Source organism: Schistocerca nitens, chromosome 8 (genome assembly GCF_023898315.1).
Source record: "Schistocerca nitens isolate TAMUIC-IGC-003100 chromosome 8, iqSchNite1.1, whole genome shotgun sequence".
In the NCBI taxonomy this organism is placed as follows: domain Eukaryota; kingdom Metazoa; phylum Arthropoda; class Insecta; order Orthoptera; family Acrididae; genus Schistocerca; species Schistocerca nitens.
Genome location: NC_064621.1, coordinates 366781376 through 366805368, shown reverse-complemented (window position 1 = coordinate 366805368; position 23993 = coordinate 366781376). Strand labels below are relative to the sequence as shown.

Below are 23993 nucleotides of genomic sequence, written 5' to 3'. Positions count from 1 at the left end.
TATTATGTAAATTCTTATACTGCTACATTTACAGTATTACAAAATAAGATGACGATAATTTATTTTAGACAAAGATAGTAATTTTTTGTACTAATGTGAACCATGCAAGTATCTAAATTATTAATATAACAAAGCAGGGTAAAGGATAACAAACAAGAACATTTCTTTGTGGGGGTAGCAAAATGATGAGAGAGAGACATAAAAGTGGGTCCTTTGTGACAGAGGTATGTACAATGTTGTCAGAGGCAAGAGCCTGCTGCTGCTGTGAGTGTGTGACATACAGGGCAGCAGTAGCAGCTAGCAGGGGATCTTCAGAGCAGTCAGGTGAAGAAAGATAAGGCACCTGGTCCCACTTGATGCTGCCATCACAGGCGACATCTACTGCTGTTTTGAAGACTCCATCCAGAATTACTGGCTAATTCAGCTCATAACACCTAAGCAGCAAGGATTAGATGGGTAATAGTTTCAAAAGTAAAGATGTCTGCCGCTTGCTGAGCCACGTAAGGAAAAGGACCACAACATTTAGTACAACAAACCTTGTAGCTTCACAGCCTTGCTGGAAGGACATTTTATTAATAGATCTTAATACTGAAGTGATGGTTTGGAATTTCATTTACAGAAGTTACCATGCCTGCTGAGTGAGAATACATCATTCATAAAAGATATCTGAACCTGTGAGTTATCATCTCCCTCGTAAATTACTGACTCTGCCCCACTGTGAAGTTTCCTCTAGAAAATCGAGGGAGCAGCGATATCAGAGCTGGTAGGGAGCTGCCTGGCATCATCTCGCCAAACTCAGCAATATTAAGACATTGTAGGTCTCACAACATAGAACTGTGACTACCTTGATTTGAAACAATAAACTTAACTGCCTGAATTACTTTTTTTCTTGCTTACCTCTGTTGTAACTTGTTGCTGGAATACAAACACAATTACTATTTTTCTCTCATTAACATACTACTAGCAAAGTTATACCAACAAAAATAATCAATTTTTGAGAATATAATATAAATGTATGGATAAAAAAAGTCTACTCACCCAGCTGGAACAGGAGAAAACACTTATAAAAGTTAAGGAAATGTGCAAGCTATCCAAGCCAGTGGCTCCTCCTGGCAGAAGGGCTGAAGGGGACGGAAGAGGGACGAGGACTGGCAAGGTTTCAGAGATGGGAAGAGTTACGGAAAAGTTGCCCACAATCTCGGGTCAGGGCAGACTTACTGGATAGGATTAGAAGGAAAGACTGATTGTTGGGGACTGTACAAGACAAGATTCAAAAACCTGAGGACCCAAAAGGTGGAAGATTGGGTAAAGAGTAAGACAGAGATTTCTGATATAACATCTTGCAAGCATTAATAAGAGCAGAAAGCTAAGTGCATTACACGTGGCAGACAGGTGAGGTGAGGTGGGAAAGGGGGATGCACGGAAAAATAGACACATCATAAAAATAAGAGACATGGAAAAGTGAAAAAGGCAATGAAAGGAATAGTTGCTGAAAAGAAATACCGAGACCAAAGAAAGTAAAGAATTCAATGTAAATTAAGGCCAGGTACGTGGCGAGAAGTAAGGACATATTGTAACGCCAGCTCCAACCTGCGTAGAGCTGAGAAACTGGTGTCAGGGGGGAGAATCCAAATGGAAAGTGTAGTGAAACATACACCAAGATCACAACTGTCATGTTGTATAGCATGGTCTGCAACAGGATATTGTTACTGCAAGTAGACACCCCTCTCTCTATGCCCATTCATCCTAATTGATAACTTGGTGGTAGTCACACAACCATAGGAATACCAGGGCCGTGGGATATCCTTATCAGATTCTACTTGGAATTTGCTCTCCATACAAAAAACTGTGCTTTTAGTTATTCACAAAAATACCACTGACATCCATCTATTGCAGAATCTTTGAGTGTGTTCTGAGCTATAATGTAATGAGATGTTTTCACTGAACTTTGGTCCACAGCTACGACAAATGGATTAAACGAGTGCTTCCTGCCTGCAACTGTCACGTTTACTTTATTTAAAAACTACAGAGGCTTTCATGGCCACTTGTTGACATATTGCCTTTTGGTTTCTGTCTCAAATTCTTCGGACGATGTTTGTTTGACAATTTTTCTGATGTTTCATCAGTGCTAGTGGCTGGCATTTTCAAAGTTTCCCTCCTCCTTTCCTCGTGGTGGACTGGAGTCTAGTCCACAGCTGGAGATCATATACAGCCTGAGGCTATCAAACTATTGTGAACAGTTGTGGCTCAGTGACATGGCACATTGTCATTCATAAAAATTCCATTGTTGTTTGGGAAAATGAAGTCCATGATTGGCTATAAATGGTCTCGAAGTACCTGAACGCAAAGATTTACTGTCAGTGGCCCATTCGGTTGGTCCAGAGGACCAAGTCCATTCCGTGTGAACACAGCCCAAACTATTATGGAGACACAGTGCCTTGTTGACAACTTGAGTCCATGGCTTTGTGGGGTCTGTACTTCACTCAAACCTTACTATCAGCTATTCCCAACTGAAATTGGAACTCATCTGATCAGGTCACAGTTTTCCAGTTGTCTTGAAGTCTAACCAATATAGTCACAAGCCCAGGAGAGATGCTGCAGGCAATGTCGTGCTGTTAGCATAGGCCCTTGTGCTGCTGGTGTAAGCTATCGCCAGCACACCAGTTGGCAGAGATGTAGCATGAAGATCGATAGTAGGCACTGGATCAGGTGTGCCTATCAGGAGAAAGGCCACAGGCACACTCGCAAGCAAAAAGCCACCAATCCCCTCTCGCCCACAAAGATTTCGATTGTCGCCACTGACTGGAGGGTCTCAGTCACTGATGGACTAACTCAGCCCCCAGCTCAGTCTCTCAGTCACTAGTTCAGTCACTCACTACCTCAGTCACTCTCACTGACTCATTCTAGGTTGGTGTTGTCACTCATCCAGCAGAGCAGGCTTAAGCTATAACAGTACATAGTGTAAGATTATAGCAAGACTTCCAACAGTGTCTGCAAGAGGACTATTGCTGAAGAGCCTGTACCAGAACACATACACTCTATTGACAATAAGTAGCCTTTTATGTAAATAAAGAACCCTGTTAATCAACGTGTGCATTTGTGTAGCAGAAAGAGGATACCAGCAACCAAACAACATCCTCTCAGTTCCTCCCTACAGTACAAGACTCTTCAGTGGCGACAAGGATACTCCAGTGGCAACAAGGATAATTCAATGGCGATCGAAGATAATCAACTTAGCCAAAAGATTTTGCTTGTTTCTCTTCTGTTTTAGCTTTCAGGAGTGATTGTGTTCAAGTGTTTGCTAATTTTTTGTTCCGTTCTTGCATGTATTTCCATGAGGGGAACCACGGAATTAATCAAATTTCACTTCTCAGAGGCTCTGGTTGCTCTTTGCTATAACGTCTTTGAGTATACCATGAATTCCCTGCCACCTCCAACCCCTGCCCCCAAATTTCAGCTGCAGATGACCAATGTGATGGATCTAAAAGAAGCTTTTCAGTTTCAGAACCAACAAATTGCTACCTTACTGATGACGGTACAACTCCTGGCTGCACAAGCTGTGTCGGCCACACAACTGACCAACCAACGAGCCCCACAAGTGCCGCCGACCAGCATAACAACATTCCGGCAATTTAACAACATGGAAGAGGAATGGCTCGAATACCTGACACTGTTCCAAACACACTGTGAAGTTCATTGTGTTCAAGGTACTGTATAGTTACAATCCTTCTTTTCAATTGTGGGGTCCCCAGTGTTCACAGGTTAATATAAGAACTATTCCCAACTGCGTCTCCTGCTGAACTCAGTTATGACCAACTAATTGCTGCAGTAACTACATATTATGACTGGCAAGTTCAAGTAGCTGCAATTAGATATCAGTTGTTCTGCTTGCAGAAAAAGCTGGAACGGACGTACCGCCAGTGGTACACAGAACTAACAGGCATGACTAGGAAGTGTAAATTTAAATGTAGCTGTTGCAACTTTTACAGTGATCTCATGATACATGATGTCCAAGACAGTAGAATACGTGAACAGATCTTAAAGTACTCTGATCCATCACTCCCCCAAGTATTGCTAATCTTAGAGCAATATAATTTGGGTGCAATAATGGCCGATAAGTTTGACTAGGCCCCAATTTGTCGGGTTGAATTACCCCTTGCTCACGACTGCCCCAAGCAGCCTCAATAACAAGGGCGTACACAGCCAAGCGGACAGCCACTTAGACAGGTAAACAGGCCTGTGAATTTAGTGAAGTCTTGCCGTAGATGTTTTGCTCGCCATCAAAGACAAGATTGCCCCTCACATAACACAACGTGTTACATGTGTGGAAGAAAAGGTCATGTCCAAGCAGTTTGTTTGTAACAGCACATAAACACCAATTTTGCCTGCTCCCACAATAAACATGCTCACGTACATGTAGTGAACACTGTGTTTTCAAAACCTACAACAGGTTCTGACAAAGGTAAAGTTGAAGTTGTGCCTCCCTGTCGCCCTAGTGCTGTGCAATGAGGTTCTAACAAACTATTTGTCTCAATATGAATTGCTGGCCATTGTGTGAACTTTCAGTTAGACACAGTGCCTCAATAACCTTGCTTAATCATGCCACGTATGAACAGGTAGGCTCACCTAGCCTTTCTAAATCTGGCAAGCACCTCACTGCTTACAACGGATAGGAAATTCCAGTGCTTGGAGAGAGTAGTTTGCCTGCCACTTACAAATCCTACACTAGGGCAGTGGATTTTACTGTGCTGAAATCAAGAGACAGTGAAAACATTTTCAGTTTAGATGCCTCCGCTTTGTTTGGCTTTCGCATCCAAGACAACATACTTTCAGTAGCGGCTTTTGCACCAAAAAAAAGTGTCGCCAGCTTGCTCAAAGAATTTCCTGAACTATTTTCAGAAGGACTGGGAAAAGCTAATAACTTTGTAGCCTACGTTACATTAAAAGACAATGCACAGCCGAAATTTTTCTGGGCTCACTCCACTCCAACTGCTTTAAAAGACAAAGGAGCCAATGAATTGAAAGAATTTCAAACTTGTCATGTGATAAACAGTCAGGGTGTGCACCCCCTCCAATCTCATTTGTGTGCAATCCGTGATCTGTCTGTTCCTCACAATGTGTCTGAACTGCAGTCAGTACTAGGCAAGATGACGTACTATATTTGGTTCATACCGAATGCTGCTCAAATTGCGGCTGCACTGCATCGCTTGTGTTGGAAAAATGTGCATTTTGTGTGGACTAAAGAGTGTCAAGACACACTCCTGAAACTCAAAAATGCCTTGCTCAGTGGAAGATGTTTAGTACATTTTGATCCTGTCAAGCTGGTAGTTTTGCAAGTTAACACTTCTTCCTATGGAATCAACACTGTGCTTTCACACAGAATTGGTGCATAAGACAGATCCATTGCTTTTGCCTCAAAGTTGCAATTATTCACAAACTGAAAAAGCAGCTCTCACTATTGTGTATGGCATGATCAAATTCCATCACTATTTGTTTGGTCGCAAGTTCTATTTAGTGACAGATCACAAACCTTTGCAGTTCTCGTTTCATCCGTCAAAGCCAGTTCCTGCACGCACAGCTCAGAAATTGCAATGTTGGGCTCTGTTGCTTTTGCACAATCAGTATGAAATTATGTACAGACCTAAGACAAAGCATGGCAATGCAGACACCCTATCTTGCCTTCCAATTGGCCCAGACTCCGATTTTGATGCATCTGCCACATCTCGTTGCCATATCTATGCGCAGGACTCTGAACTGCTGGAGTATTTTCCCTTGCACTACAGGAAAATTGCACAGTCCACAGAAGCAGACCCAGATCTCAAGATTTTGTTGCATTACATTCACACATCTCGGCCTCGTTCATTGAACAGTGTTCAGAACTCAATTGTGTGCCGATATTTTGCATGTGGGCATAACCTTTCAGTTCAAAAGGATGTGATTCTAGTACAAAATGACAGTGGATAATCGTGTGTGCTTATTCCCAAAGTGTTGCAAAAGGATGTGTTACGATTGCTCTACTAAGGACATTGGGGAATTGTTCGCACTAAACAGTTAGTGCAACAGCACTGTACTTTGCACGGCTTCGACACCCACATTGAACAGATGACGGCACAGTGTCACACACGCACGGAAAAACAATCCCCTCCACCATTGACATTCTCAGCTTGGCCTATGACTCAATCCCCGCAGCAAAGAGTGCACACTGACTTTGCAGGACCAATTTGGAACACTCGTTGGCTCATAATGGTAGACTCTTTTAGCAAGTTCCCATTTGCGGTGCCTATGGCTTCTACACATCATGTAGCACCATTTAAGCGTTGACCTCCATATTTTGTGCTGAAGGTTTGCCCAAAGTACTTGTGTCGGACAACAGACCACAGTTCATTTAATGTAATTTTGAACAGTTTTGTGAAGGAAATGGCATTTGTCACCTAACAAGTGCTTCATTTTACCCCAGTCCAACGGAGAAACAGAACACTTTGTTTGCACTTTTAAGCACCAGATGGCCACGCTTCACACCACCCACACGTTGGAACAGGCACTGTAATTCTTCCTCACCTCCTATCGCTCCCACCCATGAGACGGACGATCTCTGGCGGAATTTCTGCATGGCCGCCACCATCAAATGCTGCTACACCCACCGCAGCATCCAGTGCCGCCAGTGGTCCACAAGTATCGCTTTGTGCCATGTGAGCTTGTTCTTATCAGGGTTTATGGCAACCATGGTGTTGGGAAAGAGGCATGAACCAGGAACTCATTGGTTCTTCTGTGCACTTGATTGAGGTCCCGATGGTTTGCAGTGCTGCCAGCAGAACCAAATTTGTGCATGTCATTTGCCCCACAACTCTGCTGCTTTTCTTCCCTCAGATCTACAGCCTCATGGGACCAGGCAACCTTCGCAGCTGCCCCTGGTGCCACCAGGGCACATCAGGAGGAGCGGATGGTCGGTGCGTCCTCGCCTTAACCGTCTCTACTCGACAACCTGATGAGCCAGGACCCTCCATCGCTGTTGCCGTCATCGCCCCAGGACACACCCTCAGGCCTGGACATGTGCCCTGGCAGCAGTTTTCTGGAGGATGTTCCTGTTGTCTCGCAAGCCAGATAGCAGGGTATGGTCGGGAGTACACCGTCCTCCACAGTTATGGGCTCCTGGCTCATCTGTAAGTCCAGCGTACTGCCTCCATTCCCATTGTCGTTCGCAACCTCTCTACACGACAACGGTGCGGTGGAACGAGGGGGGCGGGGGGCAATGTGCTGGCATAAACTGTCACCAGCAAACCGGTCGGCAAAGACCTAGTGTGAAGATCGATAGTAGGCACCTATCAGGAGAGAGGCGAAAGAGACACTCTCAAGCAACATGCCACAACGCCCTCTCAACCCTAAGAATTTAGATCGCCGCCGCTGACCAGAGGGTCTCAGTCACTGATGAACTAACTCACGGTCCCTAGCTCAGTCTCTCAGTCAGTAGCTCAGTCATGCACTATCTCAGTCGCTCTCTCTGACTCATTCTAGTTTGGCATCTGTCACTCATCCAGCAGAGCGAGCTTAGGCTACGACCGTACATAGCGTCACATTATAGCAAGATTTCCAATAGTGTCTGCAAGAGGACCACTGCTGAAGGGCTTGTACAACATATGGACTCTATGGAAGACAAGTAGCTAGCTTCCTGATCATGTAAATAAAGAACCCTGTTAATCCATGTTTGCATTTGCATTGTAGAAAGAGGATGCCGGCTACCAAACAACACCCTCTCACTTGCTCCCTACGGTACAGGACTGTACAATCCATTTGACTGTGAATGGCATGACAGTAACAGGTCCACAGGCACTGTACAGGGGAAGCAGAGACCAGAGACTCATGGTATTACACCTGTCTCCTTACCCAAAAGGTTCAACTTGCTGTCTTCCACTTAAAATAAACCCAAGCCAATGAGTCACACTTCACTCGTTTACAAACCTGCAGTGTCCAGTGTCAAGGAGAGCACCAAACAGTAGGAATCTTCAATATATTGATACTTTAAATTCACAGAAAATAATGGTAAACCTTAAGTACATGGCCACAACACATGGAAAAATTACATTGTGCCCTCTTTCTGTATGGCTGACAGCTCATTCAATATGATGAAGAGCTATTCCAGTACCTAGTGAATGAAAAAGATGCAACCAACTGCAGATTGTGTCGCATGCTGCAACATATGATGCCTGTCATCCAGACTCCGAGATCATACTATGATCATCCCATCAACTGGCAGAGAGGTTTGACAAGACCAGCCTTGCTCATAGAGTTTCAATCAAGTTCACAATCTACAGTGTTATTCCCAGAAATAATAGGTACCCTCTGGTTCTGAGTAGAGTATAAGGCCTGAACCAGAGAGTTTGAAGTTTCTATGACAAGCTAAGCTGTGACTACTGGATGTGCACAATACGGCTGAGAATCATAAGGTCCCTGTAAATATGTGAGAGGGGTACCACACATCAAAGGCTGCTACGTAGATGGCTGTCTGTGTGTGGAGTGCATACAAGGGTTTCTTACCTTAGATAACACCCTCTCTCTTCCAGATAATGATAGCTTTAGGATAACCTGAAGCATTAAAAATTTCAGTAAGATTCAAAGAAGCAGTCCCCAGATAAAATGATTACAATTCTAGTGACCACAGCCAAAGCATTTGCAACAAGGTACTAGAGTTGCCATCAATCCTACAAAGCTGTGGAGCTCACATACTACTAGCTACAAAAAGTTAGCTAATAATCGAAATTGGCAACAGAGAGATATTTTGTGGCAAATCTAAGAGTATATCTGAACTCTCAACTCAAACTGAAGTTGCATACAGTGTGTGTGTGTGTGTGTGTGTGTGTGTGTGTGTGTGTGTGTGTGTGTGTGTGTGCGTGCGCGCACACAAAGTTGAACATAAACTTACTTAGCTAGAATGAAAGTATCATAATGTCAACATTGGAGGAGACTTATCATCTAACAACAAACTGGGAAAATTACAGGTTTGTTAGTGTTGAGAATGAAAAGACTTCCTGTAAGACATTACTAAATACCTTCTCCGAGAACTACAAATTGCTCAGAAAGCCACTCATGACAGAAATATATTAGACTTAATGGATAAAAATAGAACCGACCTCATGTCCATATCAAAACTGGAATCAGTGCCCATGAAGCAATTGTAGCAACAATGCGTGCTAATGCACACAGAGTTGCTGAACAAGTAGAATGATTTACATATTTAGTAATTTGAATAAAAAGGCAGTCTTGGCACCTCTCAAAGAGGAACTCAAAAATGTTCACCCCTGAACTGTGGTGCAAGTTTAAATCGATAGCTGATTATACATTTGATAATTATATACCTAGAAGAACAGATGATGAGAGGAGGGACTCATACAGCTACTTTAAAGAAATTTCTAAAGAAACAATGGCTTCTGCATAACAGGTATAAAACAAACCAAGGGCTGTAGATATGGAGATGCTGAATGAAGTGCATTATCTATCAAGAGGATGATGTGTGAACCTTCAGAGACAACCACAGCAAAATCTTATCACACGATCTCTCACAAAACCTAGATTGCATAGGCTGTCAGTAGCACCAAAGTTGTGTCCATATGATCATGGTGAGACAGGAGCTGAAATTGATGGTAGCAAAGCAAAAGAAGACATGCTGAACTCTGTTTTCAAATGGAAGATACAAATGTACAGCCATAGTTTACTTCTTGCACCACTGTAAAGACGTAATTGATATAAATACTAGTATCAGTGGTGTTGAGAATCAGCTAAAGTCACTCAAATTAAACAAGGCTTGAGGGCCCTCTCAGAAGGTGTACAAATTTGTAGCTAAGTTATCTCCCATTTTAGCCATAATACAGAGCAGATCTTGTGAACAAAACATGGTGACCAGTCCTCTAAACATCCATGTGTTGTATAATCCTACAAAATATTCTGAGCTCAAATATAATGAGGAGTCTTGATCAAAATTAGTCCCTACATGCTAACAAGCAAAGATTTAAAAAACAATGAGCATGTTAAGCCCAACTTGACCATTTCTTACATGGTCTCCTGTAAGCCACGAATTGCGGAGATCACCTTGTCGCAAAACTTGTCGACTTCCAAAATGCATTTCATTCAGTACTACACCAACATTTATCAACTAAAGTACAATTATACATGGAATTGTACAAAATCTGTAAATGGATTGAGAAATTATAGGTAGGACGTTATCTGGGATGGGGAATCAATGAAATAAGCATAAGTAATTTCAGGCATAAAGATGACACATTGAGCTGCAGACAAGCACAACAAAGAGACTGTTACACATAGAGCTTTTGGCCAAAGCATTCTTCCAAAAAGCAAAGAAAACACACAAGCAAGCACATCTTAAGCATGACCGCTACCTATGGCCGCTCCAGACAGAGTGCAACTGAATCAGGGGCGGGGAGCCACGATCTGGAGTGGGTCAGGGAAAAGAGGAGGGTAGGAGATAGAAGGGTACAGGTGAGGGGAGAGCCGTGAGTGTTGCCTGGTGGAGTGATCAGGGACTACCTGGTGGCAAGACACAGGTGGAGGTGGAGTGTGGAGAGCGGAGAGGAGTGGAGAGAGTGGAGTGGAGTGGAGGGAGGGAGGGAGGGAGGGAGGGAGGGAGGGAGGGAGGGAGGGAGGGAGGGAGGGAGGGAGGGAGGGGGAGAGAAAGGAAAAACCACAATGACGACGGAAGGGCAACAAACACTTAAACGGAAAAAAAAGGGGAGAAGAAAACCACAGAAACGCAAGAAACAGCTAGAAGAGATTAAAATGACAAAACAGATTACCATGGCTGGCTGACCATGAGAATAAAAAGGAGAAGCCAGCCCCCCTGCAACACATTAAAACCTCCACCCTAAAATCACTAGGGTGGAGGACACAGAGGGACAAAGGACATGCACTAAAATTAAGATCAAATGATCAAACCCACCCTCACAAATAAAACGTAAAACTAAATCAGCCGATGAGGTATTGCCAGATAAAATTAGCGGCAACGAGTCCGGTAACCGAAGATTTCGTCACAGGGCAGTCAAAGTGGGACAGTGCACCAGAATATGAGCCACTGTCAACCGGGCACCACACCAACACTGAGGCAGGTCTTCACGGCACAGGAGGTAGCCGTGGGTCACCCAAGCGTGGCCAATGCAGAACAGGCAGAGGACCACAGAGTCCCTGCGAGAGGCCCGCATGGAGGACTGCCACATATTCGTAGTCTCCCTAATGGCACGCAGTTCGTTGTGCGTACTGAGACTATCCCATTCCATCTCCCAATGCCGAAAAACCTGGCAATGTAAAATCGAACCCAGGCCAGTTATTGGAATGCCGATCTCCATAAGCGGTTTCTGTGTAGCCTATTTGGCCAGCCTGTCAGCAAGTTCGTTGCCTGAGATTCCGATGTGTCCTGGGGTCCACACAAACACCACTGAACGACTGGACCGTTCCAGGGCATAGATGGACTCCTGGATGGTCGCTACCAAAGGATGACGAGGGTAGCATTGGTCGACAGCTTGTAGGCTACTCAAGAAGTCAGTACACAGAAGAAACAACTCCCCAGGGCATAAACGGATGTGCTCAAGAACACGAGATACAGCCACCATCTCTGCAGTGAAAACACTGCAGCCATCAGGCAAGGAATGCTGAGGGAGGGAGGATGGGAAGTGGAAAATAAGAGGAGCAGAGAAGGGGAAAATACCGGTGCATGTTTCTGCAGAGAGCAGCAGACAATGATGGTGAGGGAACATGAAGTGGGAGAAGATGATAGGCCAGAGAGGGTGAAATGATTTTGGGAGCAGAGAATGGGTTGTAAGGATAACTCGCATCCGCACAGCTCAGAAAAGCTGGTGGTGGAAGGGAGGAGCCAGATGGCCTGTGATGTGAAGCGGCCACTGAAATCAAGCACGTTATGTCAAGCTGCATGCTGTGCCACGGGGTGGTCCATTTTGCTCTTGGTCATACTTTGGCAGTGGCCACTGATCCTGGGGGACAGATGATTGGTGACCATACCAATATAAAAAGCTGTGCAATGATCACAGTAGAGCTGGTCTATGAAATGGGTACTTTCATAGGTTGTCCAGCCTCTGATGGGGTAGGATAAGCCTGTGCCTGTGACAGGACTGGGATAGGGAGTGCTGGATAGGTGGATCGCTGTAGAACACCCAGGTGCAAGACCTGCTCACTCCACAAAAAGGTAAGGAGTTGTCATTGGGAGTGGCATAGGGAGTCCTAAAGGGTGACAAAGGGGTGTTCCTTTGTATATCATCCTTGGAGGTGGTGGGAGCATTAGAGGTATGTTGGGATATGGCATGGGAAATCTGTTTGCAGACTAGGTCTGTGGGATATTGCCTGTCTGCAATAGGCCTTGTGAGACCTTCAGCATACTGGATTCTTGTCACTTCATATATCCTGGCTTCGGGTGGGCAGGCTGAATGGGAGGCATTTTTTGATGTGGAAGGGACAGCAGCTGTCGAAATGCAGGTACTGTTGGTGGGTGGTGGGTTTAATGTGGAGAGTGGTGTGGATGGAGCAATCAGAGAAGTTGAGGTCAACATCATCAAGGAAAGTGGCACGCTGGGTTGAGGAGGAACAGGTGAATCAGATGGAAGAGAAGGTGTTAAGGTTGTGAAGCAATGAGGGTAGGATGCCTTGGGCCTGAGTCCAGATCACGATCCAACGTGGACTTTCCATTGTATAATTTCAGTCACGTCAAGAGAGGTTTGACTGCTTTGAAACTCTGGTTGTTCATGTTATATTAATGACCTGACAGACCATATTAATAACAGCCTTGGATTTTCTGCAGATGATGTGTGTGTCAATAAAGAAGTATGATCTGCGGGGTTGAGGGTGGGGGACAGCTGAAATATTCAACTAACAGTCTGCTGCTCACCACATAGAGATGGCATTGTGTCGCACACAGGCAAATGAAAAAGATTGCTAAAATATTAAGCTTTCTGATAAAGACCTCTTTCTAAAATGGAAAACACACACATTCACAACTTGCATACACGACTACTGTCTCCAGCCACTTAAGCCTGGAGACAGTGGTTATTTGTGTGCGAGTTGTGCTTTTGTGTGTGTGTGTGTGTGTGTGTGTGTGTGTTGTGTTTTCTATTTTGGAAGGAGAACTTGGTCCGAAAGCTTAATACCTTAGCAGCCTTTTTCGTTGTGCATATCTACATGGCGAGTAGCAATATACCTTTCCATATAGTCATTATTCCAGCGAGAACTTTCCACTGCATGAAATATTCAGTCAGTTCTTGGTAAGACTTCTAAGAGACGCAAAGGTTGCCATCATAAATGTAAAATTATGCACTTCACAAAACGGGGAAAAAAATATTAACCATTTATACCCACAATTCACAACTAGATTCAGTCAACTCATACAAATACTTGGATACAACCATTTCTAGGGACATGAAATGGAATGACCACATAGGCTCAGTCATAGGTAAGGTATGTGGGAGACCTTGGTTCACTGAGAGGGTACTGGGGAACTGCAATGAGTCTACGAAAGAAACTGCTCAAACACTTATGCATCCGGTCTTAAAATATTGCTCAAGTGCGTGAGCCCATAGAAAATACGAATAACAAGGGATGTTGAATACATACAAAAAAGGGTGGCAAAAATGCTCACAGGTCTTTTTGACTCATTGGAGAGTGTTACAGAAATGTTGAAAAGCCTGTTATCACAGACACTTGAACACAGACACAAATCACTACACAAAAGCAAACTTACAAAATTTCAAGTAGTAGTATTACGGGAAGAATTTTGAAAAATGCTTCAGGCGCCTACGTATCACTCCCACAGGGATCAAGAAGACATAATTAAGACTAACTATAGCACACAGAGAGGCATTTTAAAAGTCATTCTTCCCACAAACCATATGAGACTCAAAAAGGAAAAATGCCTACCATTTGATATCGTCCTAAAATCTCTAACATGGACTTTTCAATGTTTTGCAGACTTCACACCAATAGTTTGACTACCGTGCAATATTAGGTTTTCTGCATTCTTGAGTTCAGAAAAAGTTGATTGGCAATTTTAGTGAAGACGGCATTTTGTCCCTGATTTGACATTGAACCACCACCTATGAAAAGCATAAGATATTATGTAATTCTTCAGGCTTTTCCAGCGAGATCTTGACATGTGGAATAATCAGGTCTACTGCCGGATGTTTGTGTCGCTCTGGCACAATATTTCAGCCATGTAACTCATTGCCTTCTTCAGGTGCGACCTGAGACCTGAAGAAGGCAACGAGTTACGTGGCCGAAATATTGTGTCAGAGACACAAACATCCGGCAGTAGATCCGATTATTCCACATGACATAAGATATTACTTTAAGCCATTTCCACAAACAAGGCATCTCTGCAAAGGACAAAGCAAACAGACTACAGACTTCAGACAATGACACAAGACAAAGTGAAGAAAGTTTTGTACACAGTCCAATTTAAGTCAGTCAGTAGAGTGAATACCTCAACCAACTGTAAGGATGTATAAGCCATTCCACTTACAACCTGTGTAAGGTCTTGTTGAAAATAAAAAAAGTAAAGCTTGTTAAATTTTGTGGTGACATGGTAAGAAAAATGGTGGATTAAACAGTTCTGCATTTAATTTTTAGTGAAATGTGACATTTCATCTTAGAGGAAAGCTGAATGGGTACAATGTTTACACACAGGCTCTGCTAAACCCACTGAAACATTGTCACATGAGAGAGACAGCAAAACAAAACATGCTTTGTACTTTATTGCAATCTCCATCAATGCCTTCCTCAACAACAGATGGGTCACACGGGAAAAGACCACCTGGACCTTACATTCTGACCAACGAGATCTCCTGATCTCAAAGCAGTTTACTTTTTTTCCATTGGGAATTGTATAAATAGCAGTTTACACTCAAACTTTATCAAAAACTCTGGCTGACCTGTGGGACAGGATAAAACCTGCAGGGAACTCAGTGACACATGAGATAACTGTCTGCATGTTGAATGAGTTTGACTACCATTTTTCTCACTTTTCTGAACATTCATTATCTATGTCTGTAATCTTCAAAACAGCCTGTTTCCATCAACATATAGATTATTTCATCAAATTTACATTTCTTTCATGAAATAAAAATTTATGTATTAGGATCCATCTTTTTGAATAACCCCATATTGAAAATGGAGTATGCGACTTGTATCTATACAGCTTCCAAATTTGTAAGATCCATAGTCAAAATATTACCATGCTATCATCAATCTCAAGCTATAGTGATTAAACAAATGCTCTCTATATCTAGAGATGTCCTTTGGGGATTTTTTTCACTTCATTGCAACAAATGAATGAATAGTAGACATTTCAAAACATTATGTGACTACTAAAAACCAAAATAAAAAGGTATGTTCTAATTAATAAAATAACAATTAAAAAGGATCATCCACACTCTACCCAAATACATATTATTTCATTTCTCATCGTCCTCCGCCCCTCCACCCTCTCTCAATTATCTATACAACAGTGAATAAAAAGCCTACACTCTAAAACAATTGGTGACACCAGTACAACAAAGAGACAAAATAAATACAACTGCTAGTTTTCACAACCAGAATGCGTTCTCCGAAATCTGAAAGAAAGACTGCTTTGAAAACAAACTAGAAGAGGGCCTGTGGCATACTTAAGTGTTTCACGCAGGAACACTGTCAGCACGGAAACGAAAGAGGATGTGTCAACTGTTCGTGCTATGCAGCCAATGCAAGAGAAGGCAGATGACATGTTTCAAAGTAATACATTTGGAAGAAAGGCTGAAACACTGCTGTGAATGAGGATAATAAATTTAACTGTTCTTTGTTTGGATTGCCGCTATTTAAACTGTGCTAGTATTTACAAACAAATGGACTGCCTCATAACCCATGATGTATTAGAAAAAACTGTGAAACATTTTCGACAAACAAGATTATGAATGTAATTGCTGCTTGTTTCACTCGCAGAAATTTAAAATGTGCTTTTACCCCAAATCTAACTTTAACTTCGCATTCGTAATATATTTGGACAGCAGCAATGAAATACTTGTGTCAACGAAGATTATTAATGGAATTCTTTCTCATTTCACAAATAACAATTAACGCTATGCTATTAAAAAAACCTAGTGTGTTCAAAAAAGTATTGCACTGTCCTGTGCCAAACAGGGACCATGTACTTGCAGCACATGTGACCTCTGTAGTACCTGTATGGGCACATGTCTTCGTATCCTTTAAAGTCAATTTGTCATTGATAGTAAGGTGCTGGAAACATTCATTTTCAGGTGTCTGTATGTGGAGAAACAGTCTAAAATCACCGTTGTCTGCAGAAAATATTTTGTTTAACAATTTTTCAGAGAACAGCTTTTGAAAGCTTAGGCACAATGCAAAAAGATATTTGTATGTATCTTGTTTGGTACCACCAAACACTTGTCTTCCTGTTCTCTGTTCCCTCATACAAACTATTACTTGCCAAACTGAGATTCATCGATTTTAACAATCTGTCCTTCACCATCCAGTTTCTCCCTCTGTCTCAGGCAGATTTCCACAAACTTCTCTACAAAACTGTCACCAGTCCACCATGGTTTGTTTGGTCAAATCCACTTCTCGGGATGTAAATTTTGATTTACACTCATAAATACATAAATTGCAAAATAGTAATAATTTTTATCTAGCTTCCACAAAATCAAGAATTCTTTCTGATAGAGAACACTCAGAAAATCCGTGGCTTTTTCTGCACATCCAGATGATTCCATCCACACAAATCTTTGACTATTTAAGAGCCATTTCACCATTGCATCTGATACATTTTTGTGTCTGGTTTCAATTTCAGCACTAGAGATACATTGCCTCTCAATGGTTGTATGAAAGTATCATCTCACTGGCTACGTGAAACTGACGCATTGCAAACCTATGAATAGGTAAACACTAACTGCCGCTGGCCCTGAGCTAGAATTTAGCCCAAATTAATGACAACATTCACATCAATGTTTCTGATAGGATCAGATAGTACTGCAACAGACAGAGCACCTTTGAAAATATTAACTGGAAACAAGACAGGATGGCTTAGATATATATTTAGGGCGTGACATAAGAAAGGTTTAATGAGAAGATGAAAAACTAAACAAGGGAAAAAGAGTATGGAGGAGATAAAACACAGAAGGAATACAACAGTAGACAAGTGATAAAAAAGGGAGGAATTAAATAGGTAAAGTAGAATGCAGAAGGAAGGAGAAAAGCTGGAGACATAGTGAAAGGCATAATGCCTGACTGTTGTTCAGCTCAACGTGTAGCTTGCTACCTTGCAAGAAAGAATGGCGAGCCATGGCCAAATGTGTTCTGGGTACTGAATTAATGTAAATGACCACTGGTCACATACACTAACTAGATGGTGTTTGGATTTTTTGGTAGTTTTCAAGAATCTTCTTGATAAAAGTCAGGATGGTTTTCAACCTCTGCCTCAATAGCATAACATTCAGACATTTAAAATACAAAAACACACAAAACAAAGTTTACGTGGCTTACACCAAATTGTACAAAAAATTATTCTCATCTTTGGTCAACTGACAATTACGACTGCAAAAAGACATCTGATCTTTTCTTCAATTACCCATGTATATATTTTCATGAACATTCTTTTTGTGTGTGTGTTTTTTGAACACCTGTCATCCATTAACCTCGTACAATATTTTATTTATTGATCTGATGGAATTACATTTTCCTGGAGTCATATGAATTTCAACGTTATCTTCCATAACGATAGAAGTTGAAGTGAAGTAAAGTGAAGTACACCTTTGTGCCAAGGCCAGGACTTGAACTGGTCTCCTATTTATGAGGCAGATGTGCTAACAACTGCACCACCGTGGCATAGTGGCCCACACAGCTGCGCAGACAATGTCCTCCCTAACACAAACTTCAATTCACATCTTCAGCCAATTTTCCCCTTCGTACATTGTCAGTATTTCCAAGGCTCTCTGATTCGGAATAGCACCCTCCCTTCATACGTAATAGGGAAATTCTGCCTGCACCTCAGGCATAGGTGAGAGTCACAGCAAAACTGACGATTCAAGAAGGGGATAATGATCTGAAGGCATGAACTGAGATGTGTGTTAGGGAGGGCACTGGACTAGAGTAGTGAGCCACAATACCACGGTGATGTAGTGGTTAGTAAACCTGCCAGATGATTTAGTGGTTAGCACTTCTGCCCAGTAAGATGGAGACCCGGTCGAAGCACTGGCCTTGGCACAAATTTTAATTCATTATTTCAGCTACTATCCTTTTCAAACATTTTACTTACAATGAGAGGCCACGACACCGAGATCATGGATTTACTTCAAACTTGGTACAGCTTTAGTAGGCCATTAAAACAACACAACGTACACGTAGAAAGGTGTACTGCTCTGTCAATTACAAGAAAATCTCAAGAGAAGTTTTACGCATCTATTATGTATCCCATGTATCTATGTGACGATGCTGGCCCTAAGATGTCAGTGTGGTCAAGTGGTTAGTGTTCGCACTTTGCAAGAGAGTCGTGGATGATGCAACAATTCGAATTGTCAGGACATTCATTATCTGCAGTAGTCGAGGAACAAGTAGTAACCTTCATTTTTGTAGTACAAGTGTAAATTCTGTGATATTCAAAAAAATTGCACCTACATTATTCCTTCTTGCTACATTAGCAACGTCTCATCGCTGCACAGGTTAACTGCCAAATCTGGCCTGCCTCTGTCTCTGCAGCTTGAAGTGTCAAGATGCAAGGTAGTTCTGGGTACTTTACCAGATTGCATGTATAAGTAATTTCGCAAATCATGACAGGCATAAATTTTCATGAAAAATTCTGTGTGTTTCTTTGCTTACTTGTTGATAGTAATAATAATTAAATTTAATTAAAAATCTTTTTTTATAATTATACTACCTCTCAAATGTAATACAAATTAAATAATATGACCAGTGATGTAAAAAAAAAATATATTGATTAGAAACTATATTTGAGGGGGAGTCAAACCATCACGTCATAGAAATTTGTTTAACAAACCCTCGAACACTAACTACAAGATCACCATGAACTCTATAACGTCTAGAAGATACACACAGATACATAGTCCACATAACAGATGCGTAAAACTTCTCTTGCGATTTTCTCGGAATTGCTAGAGTAGTGCACCTTACTACTTGCACATTATGTTCTTTTTAATGGCCTACTAAAGGTGTACAAAGTCTAGTAAATCTGTGACCCCAATGCCATGGCCTCTCCTTGTTAGTTTTAGACAACATGAAACACCAAAAAAACATGCTTTCACACACAGTTCTAGTTACAAAATGTGAACAGCAACCTAGATACAATTTTGCAACATATTACTTACCCTGGGACTGAAGGCAACACCACGAACACTTCCTTGATGATATCTGAGAAACCGTGGCTTCCCCTGTTGCTGCATGCTAGAGCTGTTTTGACTGCTGATGCTAGATCTTTTGCAGCCCCTGGGACCTAGAACCTCTCAAAGTGAACGAAGTAAAAACTCCAACTAGCTGATCATCTTATAGGAAAGAAATTTCTTCCCTCATACTAGAAATATATTCTTAGAGAGGTCTCCCAATTGACATCCCACCTGAAAATACAAAATTTATTAACAAAGAAAATTAAGATTAATATTATTTCTGCTACAATTATTTGATTGACAACAACATTAAATTTATAGAGTACCCATGTTCTTTGTATTAGTACCAACTCAATGACTTAAGTAAGTCACAGTAGTACTGTTCCAAGGCTTTGAGACTCAAGTACTTCTTACTGAAAAGATCGTGGTAACTACAGCACACAATTTTTTCTTGGTCCTTAGGTTTGTCTCTTAGTCCTTGCTCTGGGTAATGTGCAACCAACATCTTAAAGTGATAATACCTAGTTGTTACAGCAAAACTAGAAGACTACTAATCACCTTGGGAAAAAAGTTGCAACTTTCTGAAAACTTTTAAATGCGATACATTCCTTACAATAATATGGGTAACAAAATTAATAATGAATTCTGGAATGGGGTCAACCTACAATACCTGATGTCATTTTAATCCCAAAACGTAATAATGAAGTGGCATGTGGTGTTATGTGTGTCCAAACAGAATACTGGCAATAATTCTTTTGCACCTGTTTTAAATTTTTAACTAAACATTGTGGTGGCCGATAGATCTCATATCCTATGTGTCGGTTAGGCTGGAAAGTGACAAGTTTCATTGTTAGACGGTGAAGCTGACAAATGTGAATAGAAACTTTAGATGTAGAGTTGGCAAAGCAGTATCGAACGCTTCAGTTAATCCACGCAATATATGTTTTTTTGATTTATGGCCAGTGTATGCTGTGCCCAGAATACGAACACACTAATGTTGTCCACATGGTCACAGATGATACGACCAGTTGGCACAATCTCCACACACAGTAGCTGTTGGTTCCTTTTCTCATTTTCTGCCACCAATGTACCATCACACAAACAGATGAGGCTGAAGTGCACTTACAGTATACCAAAGCTCTTCCATTGTATGCTGTTGGCAATTTGTTATTGTTGTTCACCCCAATTAGGTGATAGTATATGATGGCCAATAAGAATCACTGACTCTAATATAGTTTCTTTCAGCAGAAGATACGAATAGATTACATTTGTTTTCAATATGGGCAGCACAAAATACCTTTTACTGACCCGGTTATTATGAACTGAAAGTTGATTACTGATATTCGTATCCTTTTGGTGCCAGGAATAAATTAAATGTGCTGACAAACTGATCTGTTGCAAAGACTGTGGTCTAGGTCAGGCTGGAACGTGATGGTTTGGTTTAGTGTTAATGAAGGCAATGAATGTGAATGGCAGAAAACTAGATGTGCTGAAAGATGGACCTGTTGGGTAGCTCGATGCCTAGGTTAGGTTGGAATGTGACAATCTGCTTGCGATTAGGCGAAGCCTACGAACCTCAATAGAAAAATACAATTGCTACAACAGGCTTATACGTAGCTCAGCCCAAGGCATACACTCACCATTGTAATAACTACTTGTATGTCTTATTTTGAAATATGCCAAAAAATTCTGATGATGTGATTGAATTGTAATCTAATAGAACAAAATACCAGCTAATTTCATTTATTAACATTGAGAAATAAGAACCTCATTGACTACTTACATATGACTAGTGATTAGTTGTGTCGACTTTCAATGATTCATTGCATGAAGCGTTACCAACAGCAGCACACAATGGAAAAGCCACGGTACACTGTAAGCAAACTTTTACCAAAGACAACCTCCTAGCTGTTGTTGATAATGTTGTCAACATCACTGTCTGAAAACAATCCAAGAAGCAACTAAGTCACACACAGTGCAAAAACATTCTTTCTCTGTTTCTTGAGCCTTGTCCCACAGTTATGCAGGGTCGGCCATGGTTAATGGGATGTGGCATGTTAATTTAAGAGGTGGATGGATGCCCTTCCTGTCACAATCAGTACACAAACATTACACCTATGAAATAGTTTCAGATTATCAGGTATGTCCTCCTTGTTGCTTTCACGTGAAATACTATGATCTTGTAGGAAGTCTAATTTCCTAAGCACCCGACACCTGACCTTTCCTGAGGAACCATTGGGTTAATTAATCATTAGCACTCAGAAGTGAGTGTCCTGCCTCTTCCTGGTGGTGGATGACACATTAGTTAGGGCAAAATGTGTGATGCATAGGACTGCCATTCTGCAGTCTGCTGCCAGTGCAGCTGTCATCATGGAGCCTTCTTACCAAATTTTTGATAGTGAAACATCCCATTATCTTAGCTAGAAACTGCTGATTTGGTTGAAAAGACTGTCATCAACAATTATTTCACGGTCTATTTGATTACGGAGTCTCATAAACCAATGACATGACACAGGACTTTGCCTCTTTAAACTCAAATGACCCTTAGTTGATGCTATGCTCTGCCACTAGTCTTGTCTGTTGATCGAGGTGAACACTTCTTATGTCCTCCACACCACACAGTGCTGCAACATGCGGCAACAAAAGCCATACTCACTTCCAATATTGTAAATACCATGCAGTGTCACAGTAGTAAGAACATTAGACAATTAACATTTTCTTTCATTTTCCTTCATTTGTTTTGAGAGAAGATTATTTATTGTTTCTGTTCGCGGGTAACAATTCATGGAGAGGCTGTAATTTGGCAGACAGACTCGACTCTTCTTCTTGCATAAGACTCTTAGCCCAAATTCCAGAGTGGTGTGCATAATATTGTGCTAAGCGAGACATTGTGTGTGTGTGTGTGTGTGTGTGTGTGTGTGTGTGTGAGGGGGGGAGGGAGAGGGAGAGGGGGGAGGGAGGGAGGGAGAGGGGGGAGGGAGGGAGAGGGGGAGAGGGGGGAGAGGGAGAGGGAGAGGGGGAGAGAGGGGGGAGGGAGGGAGGGAGGGAGGGAGGGAGGGAGGGAGAGAGGGAGAGAGGGAGAGGGGGAGAGGGGGAGAGGGGGAGAGAGGGGAGAGAGGGGGGAGAGGGGGGAGAGAGAGGGGGGGGCCATAAAGAGTCACAGTGAAAATAATGGAAATCTCACGGGTTGATTACTATCCTGTCGAAGATGTGACTCAGTGAAGGTGCGCTGATCATGGGGGAACGCCCCTTCCTCCAAGAAATTCTGCAAGTCTGATGTCATATTTGACTTTACGAGTTATCACAATATCACATATAAATTTATTTCTCCGTCTCAACCAAAGGAATATTATCGTACCAAATGGTTTGCCCCTAACGCGATACACTCGAACCAAGTAGCCTACATTCGACACTCATTTTAAGTAAACAGTTCAGACTAGCAAATGTTAATTATTCATGAGAGGCCATTCCATAATAAAAGAGTTTAACATTCTTCGAATACAATCACTAGTTTCATGATACATACTATGGGCCATGCGTTGCGATACATTTAAGTGATGTATGTATTTAAGTCATATTTTAAGGAGCTGCGAAAGCCTACCGCTTACCTTCACAACGTCATTATCTCCAAGAAAAGTCCATCGTTCATGTTATGCATGTATGTCAACAATATGACTCACTGTTTTAATTTTCTTTCTATCAAAGTTTCGAACAACACACTGACAATCATTCCAGCAAGACTTTAATAAGTCCTGTTTCACTTCAAAGGTATCACAAGCGTCTGATATGCATTTATTCTAAAACATATTACGATTTTACGGTTGGTAAAGATACGTACCTATACTTCAGGGGGTTCTGATTCATGTCCAACTCCAAAATGTTACACATGCTTTAAAAGACAGCGTACCGAAACCACACCACTGCATAATGTTTGTAAAACACACGCTTACATAAACATTGTAGCACTACACATTACACAAACACAATGTATCTCTCTGCATTATTTCTACTGCATATCAGAGATAAACAACCATTACGTAAAGTCAGGCGTTAAGAGCATTGACAGCACTTATCTCTGATAACGTTTTGCCTGCACACTTATTACAATTCAGTAATTTTAAAACAATACATTAGATTTCAATAGCCAGAAGGAATCTTTAAGTGTCAATTATTACTCTGGCATAACTAATCAATAGCACCAAACATTTAGCTCAGGGCACAATGTTTACCGTAGCAGTAATGAAGAGCTGCAAGAAATAATAAAAAAAAAAGTGGGCCGATTGTTGTCATGGAAACCCATGTTATCTTATGTAAACAGTATTTTCGGAAAACCATGATTTCTTGTGTGTAGTCATTAAATACCTTTGTAGGTGGTAAGAATGTAAAGTGCTTTGGGTATGAAGCTGGTAACTGACATTCACTGTATTATACTAATTGTAGTTAAATTTTGTATGTATCGAGTTCGTAGCATCAAAAGATACGTGATCATTTAGAATGTATGTTGTTATTTCCATTTTTCACGAGCGATTGGTGACGTTCACAGTCAAACGCCGATGCAGAGTTTCTCGGCGAGGATGAATATTGCAAAATAAGCTTTCGTTCCATTGT

The 23993-nt window shown here is 41.7% G+C and overlaps 1 protein-coding gene across 5 annotated transcripts in view; it reads right to left on the bottom strand.

Moving 5' to 3' along the window:
- The window catches only part of LOC126198452 (uncharacterized), a 117792-nt gene extending 94331 nt beyond the window's left edge, over window positions 1-23461 (bottom strand). For 2 of the 5 annotated variants that reach the window (XR_007540075.1, XR_007540076.1), the window contains exons 1-2: window positions 23224-23439; window positions 19371-19616 (exon numbers count right to left, since the gene is read on the bottom strand). Coding sequence is in view for 2 of the 5 variants with exons in the window: in XM_049934783.1 (XP_049790740.1) it covers window positions 19371-19445 (75 nt within the window). In the remaining 3 variants the exon portion in view is untranslated. Of the gene's footprint in view, window positions 1-19370; window positions 19617-21168; window positions 21325-23223 lie in introns of all 5 variants that reach the window. The other 3 variants (XM_049934783.1, XM_049934784.1, XM_049934780.1) reach the window with 3 other exon arrangements.
- Between the last annotated feature and the right edge of the window lie 532 nt (window positions 23462-23993).